Source organism: Apodemus sylvaticus, chromosome 4 (assembly GCF_947179515.1).
Source record: "Apodemus sylvaticus chromosome 4, mApoSyl1.1, whole genome shotgun sequence".
Classification (NCBI taxonomy): Eukaryota; Metazoa; Chordata; class Mammalia; order Rodentia; family Muridae; genus Apodemus; species Apodemus sylvaticus.
The window spans coordinates 110,395,180-110,408,013 of record NC_067475.1 but is presented as its reverse complement, the minus strand read 5'-3'; the positions used below and the strand labels follow the sequence as shown (position 1 = coordinate 110,408,013).

The window sequence follows — 12,834 nt, the reverse complement described above, 5'->3', positions numbered from 1 at the left end:
GGAATTCAAACAATTCACTTTAAGGTCATTGATATTGATCCTGGTTGCCCACTTGAACCTAATTAAGACTATTGCTGGAGATAGCACATTCTCTGATCACTGTGGAAATGAGGCTGGAGCAGAGGTGGAAGATTCTGTCACAGTGCCAGAAGGTGTTGCACAGGCTACTGGGAGAAATCATTAATTGTGTTAGTTCTGAATCCTGAGAGCTGTCATAATGACTTGCTAGGCAAGACGTCTCCACTTAGCAAATAGTGCCGATTGCTATGGGGATACCAACTGTTGATCTGAGGCCTACAAGAAGGAAATTGTACCTGGTTTTGTAAACGTGGTCAAGAGTCCATGGCTGGAGAGATCCTACAACTATTGTTTTACTAAACTGTCATGTTAAATTGGCTTATACTCATGTTTCTACCTATATATTGTTGGTGCCCAGCCTTCATTAGAGAAACTTGAGAGCAGAGGACAGAGATTAATGAAGAAACCCATTAAATGCCAAAATGCTGAGAATGCATGACAATGGTGTGCTCAGTTCTAACTGGAGCAGCTATGGCCACTTTCTTCAAGGCTGAGAGACCATCCTGGAAGAGCGTGTGCAAAGAGGGGGCTTAAAAGCAGCAGAATGAGAGAATCAAAGCAAAAAGATGACTCCTGCATATGACATAGCTGTCAGTCAGGAACTCACTGCTGCTGTGGTTCATTTGCACAGGACTGGCCCTGCCACAGTTTATTATGGACTGGGGAGAGGGACTGTGGAGCCCCACCCCTTCCTGAGGGACTATTGGCAATCAGCAGTGTTGAACGAGGTATGATTTCCTTCAGTGGTGTGATCTCCCCTACAATCTCCAGAGCCATGCATGACCAGGTCTGCAGAAGCAGGCACCATTTCTTTCTTGGACAGTGTGCCTCACACCAGTCACTAAGTCACAATACAGAAAGCTAGCTGGGCATGCCACAAGACAGAGGCAGGCTACCCGGCAAGAGTACATGTGAGGCCTTGTCTCAAAGTAAGTTTTACTCTGAAAAATTGAACTTAGATTCAAATTTTGAGATCTCTGTTAAAAAGAGATTTGCGCTTAATGTACAAGTTTTATACAAATATCCTTCTGGCAGTCTGAAAACTGATTCATAGAATGGGACAGAAAAATGTACAGAGGCTAACAGGTTTCAAGACCAAAGTAATTCCAGGTCTTAATCCAGTGAAGATTATGTTGGTGACAAAGGTGACAGGATTTCATGTCCAGCCTGGACAAGATCAATTATCCACAACTCCTCATGCATACCATTTGCTGGTAGTTTGACAGACACTACTACAGTGAGGCTCTTACACCAGTCAGAATGGATAAGATTAAAAACTCAGGAGACAGCAGGTGTTGGAGAGGGTGTGGAGAAAGAGGAACACTCCTCCACTGCTGGTGGGGTTGCAAATTGGTACAACCACTCTGGAAATCAGTCTGGCGGTTCCTCCGAAAACTGGGCACCTCACTTCCAGAAGATGCTGCTATACCACTCCTGGGCATATACCCAGAGGATTCCCCACCATGTAATAAGGATACATGCTCTACTATGTTCATAGCAGCCCTATTTATAATTGCCAGAAGCTGGAAAGAACCCAGGTATCCCTCAACAGAAGAGTGGATGCAAAAAATGTGGTATATCTACACAATGGAGTACTATTCAGCCATTAGAAACAATGAATTCATGAAATTCTTAGGCAAATGGATGGAGCTGGAGAACATCATACTAAGTGAGGTAACCCAGTCTCAAAAGATCAATCATGGTATACACTCACTAATAAGTCGATATTAGCCTGGAAAACTGGAATACCCAAAACATAATCCACACATCAAATGAGGTACAAGAAGAACGGAGGAGTGGCCCCTAGTTCTGGAAAGACTCAGTGTAGCAGTATAAGACAAAACCAGAACAGGGAAGTGGGAAGGGATGGATGGGAGGACAGAGGGAGGGAAGGGGGCTTATGTGACTTTCGGGGAGTGGGGGACCAGAAAAGGGGAAATCATTTGAAATGTAAATAAAATATATCGAATAAAATTTTTTAAAAAATTAAAAAAAAAAGTAAGAAAATAAAAGAATGGATCTTAGACAAAAAAAAAAAAAAAAAAAAAAAAAAGGAAGACTGAGCTGTGGTGATTTCCTGGTAACCCCTTTCAACTACTACTGGACAGCAACTACCCCAGAACTTTGGTCTCCTTGTGGAGAACTGTAGACATAATGCAATCCTTCTGCCTTTGCCAACTGACAACATGAAGTGTCACAGCTAACCTAAGTAGACATTATCTTGAGAAACTGCTTAAATATTCAAGCCCTTAGAATTTTAAATTAGGTTTTGGGGTTGGATGATTCATCAGTTAAGAGCACTGACTGCTCTTCTAGAGGTCCTGAGTTTAATTCCCAGCAACCACATGGTGGTTCACAACAATTTATAATGGGATCAGATGCCCTCTACTGGTGGGTCTGAAGAGAGCGACAGTGTGGTCATATACATAAAATAATCTTTTTTAAAAGGGAAATTTAAATTAAGTTTTAGAAAAGTTCTTTTATTGATGCTTTTACTAGAAATATTTTAAATATGGGAAATGCTAATAAAATTAGATCAAATTCCTATACTTATGTTTTTTCAAATTATATTTTTTCATTCTATAAACTACCTTGTCATAAAATAGTATACCAACATTAGAAAATTTAGGATATTAAGGAAAATACAAGTAATGAAAGTCATAAGATTATGACATAGACAAAGCAATGGCAGCACTGTACTATCTTGTAAACTGTAAAATTTGTATAGATATGAAAATACAAAATATCACTTCTAGTTTGAAAAGTAAAAGGTTCTGTTCAACATACACTAATGACAGCATTGTTCTACTCGATTAAAATAAAGCAGAGGCCAGAAAAACATTTACTACAGTAATTACATAGAAGTTAAAATGTGATGAACCTTTTTTTAATGTGCATGGTGTTTTGCCTGCATCTGTGCACCCTGTGCGTATAACACCTGGGGAGGCCAGAAAAGGGCGTTGGATTCCTTGGAACTGAAGTCACAGGCGGTTGTAAGCGTGCATGTGGTTGCTGAGATTTGAATCCAGGTCCTCTGGAAGTGCTATGAACTATTGAGCTATCTCTCTAGACCCCAGCCTAACTTTTAAACCAGTTAGATCATTTGCATTGTTTCATTTAACCTAAGATAAAAAGGAATATTACAAAACACAATGCTCACTGTCTACTAATAAACTCACAGTAAATAGCTGTTAGAATAAAGAAATCACACCTAAATTGGAGTATGTTAAAAGAGAAAAGTTTAAAGTCACCATGTCCATACTATATATTAGATTTGTGCCTTTAGTCTGTAAACCATAGTTGAGAACATAGACCTGGTGTGTTTACATTTAAGTTAGTAGTAGTTCTGGATTATCTTTTGGAAAGTACTGGCTAGGACTGGGTTGCTTTCAATATTCACTTAAAATCTACAGTTACATGGCTGACAGCTATTAAGCTTTTTCTTTCTTTTTCCCTTTTTGTCTTTCATACATTACATTACTACTGCAGTTTCCCTCCCTCACTCCTCCCAGCCCTTCCCACTACCTCCCACCTTCCCCAGATCCACTCCTCCATTTCCCTTCCAAAGAAGTGCAGGCCTCCCAGGGATGTCAAACACAGCATTACAAGCAAGTTACAATAAAACTACGCACTTATCCTCATATCAAAGCTGGACAAGGCAACCCAGCGGGAGGAAAAGGATCCCAAGAGCAGGCTAGAGAGTCAGAGACAGCCCCTCCTTCCATTGACTATCCGTAAGAACATCGACCTATACAAACCATAAAATATATGTAGAGGACCTAGTTCAGACCCATACAGGGTCTGTGACTGTGGTTCAGTCTCTGAGAGCCCCTATGAGCTCTGCTTAGTTGGTTCTGTGGGCTGTGTTCTAATGGTGTCCTAGAACCCACAACCTCCTTGTGTGGGATTCCTCTGGCTCTGCCTAGTTTTTGGCAATGGGTCTCTGCATCTGCTCCTATCAGTTTTAAGCTCTTAAAATATGGCAGTAAATAAAATTAAAATCCACTTTCTATTTAAGAGTCTATGTTGGGTAGTGGTGGCCCATACCTTTAATCCCAGCACTTGGGAGGCAGAGGCAGGTAGATTTCTGAGTTCAAGGCCAGCCTGGTCTACAGAATGGGTTCTAGGACAGCCAGGGCTACACAGAGAAACCCTGTTTAGAAAAAACAAAAAACAAACGATTCTCATTTAAAATTCTAATAATAAACATGGAATACCAGAAATCGAGATAGTCACCTGGAAACTTAATCCAAGGATACGTGTACCTAGACTTTCTGCCTTCACAGTATAAGTGTAATACAAACACACACACACACACACACACACACACACACACACACTATGTCCATCTAGACCTTGTCATTCTTTTATAACTATTCTGCTATTCTGTTCAGGGTACATATTCAACCTTATGTTTTGAAATTTGATTATTGTTAAGTGTGATGGGCATTTTGAGACACAAATTTGTATAGCTTCATTTCTTTATGCTAAATCTCAGAACGATATACACAATATAGGCACACACACACACACACACACACACACACACACACGTACCACTCCACATACATTTCCCTAAGTATATTTTCTTTTGAAATTGTGAGCAGGTTAATGACTTAACCTTTTGCTATTTCAGTGTGACATCACCCTCTACTACATGTTCAACAAACATTGCAATTTACAGGTATCTGTTAAGGGTTTCACAATTTGGTTTACTACAACTCATGTGGGAGTAATTACTCAAAAACCTCAAATCATCACCTTATCTCTAAATTTTCATTTGCCCACCTTTTTTCCTGACAAAGACTAATACCAGGTCTTTGGGTATCTTAATGAACCAAAGCAGACCCAGATTTCTATCTTATAAATATTTTAATCTTATAAATAAATTTAAGTCATAATTACTGCCTAAGAATTTGAAAAAGAAAGATTCATTATGTGCAGCATATTTTAAGTATGGAAAAGGTTAATTCTTGTTCCCTAGACCAATCTTTCTCAAGGGTAGTATGCAGATCAATTAATATAAACCACACAGGTTATTCCTAAACATTGATTTTTCTGGCCTTTGGACTCCCCACCTCTAAGGTGTCTTGAGTCCATGTCTACTGTTACCAGCTCCTCAGTTTCACATAGAATAACCTGATCACCATTTGCTATGTTTCTGCTTAATAACTTGCAGTAATGGTTTGTCTCAATAATCTTGCATTTATTTGAGCCAGGCAGGGGTAGCGCATGCCTGTAATCCCAGCACTCTGGAAGACAGAGGCAGACGGATTTCTGAGTTAGAGGCCAGTCTGGTCTACAGAGTGAGTTCCAGGACTTCCAGGGCTACACAGAGAAACCCTGTCTGGAAAAAAACAAATCAAAAAAAAAAAATCTCGAATTTATTTAAGAGACTCTAAGATTAAAATATTTAGCTGTGGTCAACACATTACTCTGGTTTTTGTTTTGTTTTTTCAAGACAGGGTTTCTTGAACTCAGAAATCTGCCTGCCTCTGCCTCCCAAGTGCTGGGATCACAGGCGTGTGCCACCACTGCCCAGCAACACATTACTCTGAAAACTAGAAAATGCATTAGCATCAGATTCTCCTGAGTGCTGACTCAGAAGTGGTTTCTGGTCGTTTATGAGACTCACTGGCTGACATCAGGCTGCCAGCAGACTACAAATCCACAGTCACTGAGCCTTCAGTCCAGAAGAGCCTCCCTAAGGGAGGCCACAGAAACTCTTCTTGCCACTGGGGCCTCTTAGTGCTTATGAGGTTGAGTTCTCAACAAGAGACCAACATAACATTCATTCCATAGCAGGTTAGTTTTCTTCAGATTAAGTCTGAGGACGATCATAGAATGAAGGCACAAAAGCAACATTTAGGGGACCAAAGCGTAGTGAAAAGAAATTTATAGGTGCTTTCATATGCTTGCAGGTGAGTTTGGTCTTTTCCTCACAGTTCCTGTCAGCCACAGCTGCCTACGAAGGCTTAGGCAAAAGTATTTTGCATTAAAGGCCAACAAGGACTACACAGCAAACACCTGCCCTCCACCCTCCAAAATCAACAATATCAACAAAGCCAAAAAATTATAATTTATAATAAAAACAGGAGTCCAATAGAGTATTTGGTTGGAATAAATTTATTTCATCTGTCTGTAAACAAGGTGTTTAATAGTTATGGCATTTTTTTAAATGCATATTAAATCAGATGAGTTAGACTGTATCCCAGATGTAACAAAGTGCAGGGAAAGAAATGGACAAATCAGCAACAAGATTTGTTTTTAAATCTGTACATTATCCACAATGCCCAAACAATAGAAGCAAATACTAGAATGTCCCTAAAGTAGTGCCATTCGAAAGAAAATCCATCTCACAATAGCAACAGTTCATTTTAACAATAGTATGGCACAGGATACATATGAAAAAAATACATCACAAGACAGCCAAGTCCACAATAATGCAACTTCATATAAAAACGTAAGCTGCAAATAAAAATTGGTCCTATGAAAAATAAACTGGACACACTCCAGATGGTTATGTTGGGATACCTAATATCCACAATGGCAGCCTTTTACATTTTACTCAAGAGTACAGCTGGTGTGCAAAGAAAAGACAAGTCTGAGCTACTGCGATGACAGAATGTCCCTGGGAATTTGATCGGTATGGTTACTGTAGTAAGGTCATGGGAGGAAGTGCCTTTGCTCCTGAAGTTGCACGCTTCAAGTCCTATAGACACTACAAATAGTCTGTCCCCAGTGCGCTCATCGTATTACAAGTAAATCACTGCAACTCTCAATAGCTCATCAACAGAGGAGGTATTAATTAGGTGAAATAAACCAGGCACTGCACAAAGGAGAAGGGAAGCAAAGCAAACGCCCCATGTTGGAAGGGAGGGATGAGGAGTGTGAAGTACGGATGCGTGCACTTCCTCCTACCAGCCGTGCGCTACGAAAGGAAGACTAAGTGAGCCAGTGAATGCCCGAGGTGCTGGAGACGGATCAGGCAGGGACTGTACACCGGCGGGCGGGCGCCTTGCTTAACAGTAACTTATTTTAGTAATCAGTATTCCACTAATTGCTAAGACGAAGTGATGCCCAACTTGGCATGCCCCCTTCCCCCAATTTCAAGATATCATGCAAATCATTATTGTGCTGCAATTATGATGCCAGATAAGGGTTGGTTACACACAGTACTTAACATACAAATGACCCTTTGGGAATCATGACATTAGAAAATAAGGAAGGAAAAACTAGCTACCACCTACAGTCTGGTAGCACTGTGACCGTAATTAGGGTGGTAATGAAGACAGTTGGTAGGTAGATGGGGAGAGGCTGCTTACACATCAGACCTCTTCAGGTATAAAGCGAGTTCATATGTTTTCTTGTTAATTGTGCCTGCGTGGACACTTCCTTTCCCATGACTATAACCAATGCTGGAGTACACAAGGAAACAAAACAAAAATGAACAGAATTATTTAAGGGGAAGGGGCAGAAAGAAAGACACCTTTCCCCACCAACAGAGGGATACAAAGGAGACACAGGTTCATATCCCATCACCCTGCATTGCTAATAAAATTTCCAGAATTAAGACTTAAGCTTACAGCTAGGAAAATTTAAGAGCAATTTTCCCCTAATACGTAACAGCCTGCCTAGCAGCTAGAACCCAGAGTCTCTCAAGTACTTTGCCATTGAGTATGCCTTCTTATTCAATCCGCCTCCATGGACCCCTTCTTTTCCCATTACAAAGACCAAGACTGAAAGAAAAAGGAGAAAAGTGTTTCAAAAGAAGTGTTAATCAAGAAATCACATAAGTTTAAGCAGATAGATTAATAAGTTAACATTAAGTTAGTTTTCCATGAACTGTTAAACACTGAAATCCATATGTCCCCAGAATGGAGAGCCTTCAGGCTAGTAAATATACTAAAAGCAGCACACTATGGCTGCACACAGGAAACCCCACTGTCCGACAGCTATATTCTATAAAGGGATCTGTAGAGAGCTAGGGGGAAGTGATCGTTTACCTTGCATCCTGGGGAAAAAATAGTCTGGTTGATACCACACTATTGTCTCCCACAATATACTTTAAAAACTTCCATATTTTTCATTTACAAACTCTCCCCAAATGCAAGGTGATTGATAAATACAAGCTTACATGTGTGACTATAAATGAGTTGACATGTCTATTACTTCCAGAGGAAAATGAAAACCAAATTTAAATGTTACTTCCAGTCAGAAAACTCTACACTAGTGGTATTTGTCTTATATAGCTATTTACTTTACTAATTGTTTCCAGTCTAAAAATCACAACACCTGTTTACTATTTCTAGCACCTAATCTGCCTTGTACTGAACCCAACTATGTGTACAGGTGTGTCAAATATACTCACTGCCACTAGATGGCAGCAGTGTTCTGTGGCTAAAAAAAATATTCATTTCATTTGGCTTCAAGTGTTGTTAAAAAATGCATCTTCGTGTTTTTGTAATACATTTCTATATACTGCATGCGTGCCTGGTAGCCCTGGAGGCCAGAAGAGGGCATCAGAGCCCCTGGGACTGTAGCTACACAGTTGTGAGCTGCAGTGTGGGTGCTGGGAATGGATCCTATCATGGCTATTATGCACTAAGCCATCGTTCTAACTCTTCTGCGGATGCATTTTCCCCCCAACCTTAGCATCTTAAGTATCTGGAAGCAGCAAAAACTTAAGATTTGTCTGTTTTAAAGTTATCTTGTTTACCTCAGACACCCACAGCATTAAATTATAATTCACTGTAAGCTTGTGTATTTTTACACTGTAGCTTGTGCTAATTTGCCAAATGAGGCAGTTATACAAGTTAATCCATAGATGTATTTGTGTCAGTGAGATAGCAGAGTAAATGTCAATGTCGAAGGTTCTCTATGAAATATTAGATTTCCTTATGCTGTATTGAAACCAGGGTTTTTATTACCAAGTCTGGAAACTGGTACCAGAGTTTGTGAGCCAAGTACTTCAACTGCGTGTAGTTTCCTACTTTTCAAATTGAAATCTCATTCTTTGTATTTTAGTAAACGGAACATGTACACTGAAACTCGGGTCTATTTCTCTCTTCTTCAGAAATGTTCCTGGCAGAAAAATACGTATGATCACAATGGGATCTTTTTCTTTCTTTTCTTTTTTGTATGATGAGCAGGGAAATGATTTCAAATCTAAGCAAACATAAGGGTCTGCAAGCAGAGACTAACAGACACAAACATAACTGAGTACCTGGAACCATTTAACACTCATACACCACAGCATCGTGCCACGCTGGACTGAGGCACCTTTTCATTGATAAGTTTACCAAAGCTGACGTAATTTAGAGTAGTCAGTGGTGCTGCATATGCACCGCTCTAAAGTAGGCATGCAGAAAGCGTTGCCACCCTTCAGTGCTGAGCAGTTCACAAAAACTACCTTAAGAGCCATTAGGAACTAATTTTCAATTTAAACCATTAAAGAAACCCAAGCTGTAATATGGCATTCAACTTTTAGGCACAAAAAAACCAGACTGCTTACCTCTCCCAGCTCTGCCAACAGCAACATTGTAAGTTGGCTCCCCGCCTTGACTCTTTGTCCGGATATCCATTGTGCAGTCACCGTCAACGTATAGACTATCTCTGATCACAGAGCACTTCTTTGCTCCAAGAGTCAAACCGTTGGTAAAGAAACCTTCCCGGTCTTTTCCTACAATCATATCTATTTCTACTGGCTGGCCACCCAAAACAAAGAAGAAAAAATTACAGTTAATCAGAATTTGATACAACAAACTGTGTACTGATATAAAAATCAAGATAACTATTTTTATTATTACCTATTCCTACATGGTTACATGATTTACACATTAGTTTGCTTTTGCAATTAACAGTGATGTCTGCTAAGTAAAAGCTAGTGTATACCAACCATACAAGAGTCTCCCTAAATAGTTGGCCGTTGACACTGGATGCAAACTGAAAATGAGTTATTTATAAACTATATCAAGTCAGGTGCTACTTGAAGGTGCTTATGTAATTGTAAAGATTCAGCTATAAGCTCTTACAACAGCTTGCTTCTATTCAGCCACATTAGTCATGTTGCATCAAATTTAAAGTTGAGTAAAAGTCGACCCAGATAAACCTGCTGGCTTCTCTGTTTTCAGCAGCTTGAAATGTCCCTGGTAGTATGAACCTCAATCACCAGAGACTGTAGGACATTTCCAAATTCGTATTTCCCTCCTATTTTCTAGCCACCACTCTTTCCTCTCCAACTTGCCTTGCCCTTCCATTCAATAACCAGCTCTTCTTCTGGACAAATGCAGAGTGGATTCTGTCTACAGCACTGCAGTAAGCAACAGTAAAATCAGAGAGAAAATGGAGGGGCATTGGTAAAGAAAGTGAGGTAGGCACCAGAACCGGAAAAGAGAATCTGTTCATTCTAACATTCCCTGAATAAGAAGGAAGGCGTCGCCCCCATCAGAACTGCAGAGTCATAGCAGGCCCCAGCCATTTCCAAGCATACTCCCGCAATCTTCTTAAGCCAGACAGCGGGAACTCACACACAAAGACAAGACTGCAGAAAAAAAGTTAATCACCAAATGTCAATTCACTATAGGAATTGTGGTCCCACATGGGGACAGGAGATCTTAAAGCACTCCTATTACTGAATCTACACTAATATGTAATCCCACCTTAAGTAGTAAAACGCTGAGCACCTGTGATAGGGGACTTGAATTGTGCTATGCGATGGGGAAGGAGAGGGAGTGGGGAGCTAAGAAATTAAGGGAATGGTCATGTACTTGATACTCGTGTCAAAATCTTAAAAGAAGAGCATTATATAGAACGAGCATAACAATAAGAAGTGCTGGAGGCTGATTCTCCCAACGTGTGGCAACCGAGTCAAAAGCCATCAAGTCACATGAAAATGAGGCAAGGAGAAGCATAAATCGGTATTAGTTCTTTTACTACCATCACTAAAGAGGGAGTGACTTGGACAAGTGTCACCCTTCCCCCCTCCAGCGACTCCCCAGATTTTTTTTAAATCACCCTTAAACCATCCCCTTTTTAGAGCTATGTTGCGTAACTGGGGATAACAGTATATCGATGAATCTCTATAGGTGGAGAAGAGAAATCAATGGCAGTTCGCCATCTTGGAGAAGGAAAAAAAAAAAAAAACTATAGAGCCACAAGCTAAGTAAGATTCACGATTTCACCTACGTGGTCCGCGTACCTTTCTCTCCAGCCCGGGAGGCCTGGACACCCGCTAGCCTACGCAAAGTCACTCCATTAATTCTCGGGACCTGGCCACTGCCGCCTCCCACATCCCGCGCTCACCACAGAGGCAGAGCCAGGGCCAGCCTGCCGCTCAGGACCCCCGCCCAAACCCGGGGACCCGCACTGCAGCCCGCAGGGCTCCCCGAACGCCGAGGGGCCTCCCGGGGAGACGTCCCCTCCTCCACCCTGGCAGCCGCAAGCCGGGGCGCCGCCGGGGCGAAGAGTCCGGCCGCCCCGCCCCCGCGCGGCCTCGGGCAGCATCCCCAGGCTCAGCGGCCGGCATCAGGGCCCCGGCTGCACCCCTTCCTCAGCCGGCGGTGCCCTTCCCTTCAGCCCTAGCCGCATCCCCGTCCTCGCCGGCGGGCGGGCGTCCCCTTCCTCGGAGGCCCGCCGCACACCTGCCGGCTTGGCGCCCCCGGGCCTCACCGTGATGCTCTGGAAGACGCCCCCGGCCGTGGCTGCCCAGACGTATTTGGCGTCGCAGTAGCCGACAATGGCGGCCTCCTGGCAGCAGCCATCGCACATCAGGTTATCCACGTAGCTCTGCCAACCGGCCATCTTCGAGCCCTTCGCACTGCAGCGGGGACGGCAGGAGCAGAGGCGCAGCAGCGGCGGCGGCGGCGGCGGCGGCGGAGGCGGGGCGGGGGCGGGGAGGAGGCGGCTCTGCGCAGGCACCGACCGCCCCTCTCCGGGGAACTGCGGCGGGCGGGGACAGGACCCGCAGCGGGGAGCGCCGGGCGGCCGCGGCCGCGGGGCTCAGGAGCCGGCGGCGGAGCGACGCTGGCAGCGGGGCTGGCGACGGCCGACTCACACCGCAGCTCGCTCGGCTCTCCGCGGCCAGCGGGGATGTACGCGCGCGCGCGTGCGTGCGATCCTTCCGCAGCGCAGCCGGCGAGGGTCCCGGGGAGGGCGGGGGAGCTGAGGCGGGGTGGGGGGGCGCGGAGGGATACTGCCGGGGACAATCACGGCCCGCACGTGCGGGAGGCGAGCGGGCGTGCGGCTGGGGCGCGGCGGCGAAGGCCTCACCACCGGCTATGGGGCGAGGCAGCTTGAGTGGGCGCTGTGGGGGTGCCGGAGCTCCGGGAGCCCAGCGGCCGCGCTCACTCCTCAAGCGCCCGCTCTGGACGCGGTATTGACGGCATCGGTGTTGGGTGGCAGGGTTGCCCTGGTGACGGCTTGCGGAGGGTTTACTCTTTGTAGTGGGAGCGGCCAGTGCGGGTTGCCCACTCTTGGGGAGGTGTCTCTTGGAAGACCTTGGCCAGCCGTGCCTGCACGCTCCTGAAATCAGAGCACAGCTCTGTGCTCTTTGTTGCCTCCTTTGAGTACAAGGAACTCCAGGTTCACTGGAGCCTTTGCCCTGAACCCAGTGCTGCTAATAATGCCTGTGGCTCAATCGCCCAGAAATTCTAACCAAAACAGACCCGATGTGCACTTGGTAACTGGGAAAGTTACTGTGCGTTAAATACATCCATGAAATACAAATAATCGAGCTAGAAAAGGATTTACTGAACT

The 12,834-nt window shown here is 43.8% G+C and overlaps 1 protein-coding gene across 3 annotated transcripts; it reads right to left on the bottom strand.

Annotated features, from left to right (window-relative positions):
• Nucleotides 1–6,188: 6,188 nt before the first annotated feature.
• Pfn2 (profilin 2) lies at nt 6,189–11,983 on the bottom strand. 3 transcript variants are annotated; one of them, XM_052180480.1, is made up of 4 exons: nt 11,749–11,983; nt 9,593–9,785; nt 7,779–7,817; nt 6,189–7,458 (listed from the first exon to the last, which is right to left on the bottom strand). In XM_052180480.1, exons 1-4 carry the CDS (start codon nt 11,878–11,880, stop codon nt 7,400–7,402), a joined length of 423 nt encoding a protein of 140 aa, XP_052036440.1. In that variant the 5' UTR covers nt 11,881–11,983; the 3' UTR covers nt 6,189–7,399. The 3 variants fall into 3 exon arrangements, with proteins under 3 accessions (XP_052036440.1, XP_052036439.1, XP_052036438.1); XM_052180479.1 differs by lacking the exon at nt 7,779–7,817 and having other exon boundaries at nt 6,189–7,496; nt 11,749–11,980; XM_052180478.1 differs by having other exon boundaries at nt 7,404–7,817; nt 11,749–11,975.
• Nucleotides 11,984–12,834: the final 851 nt, after the last annotated feature.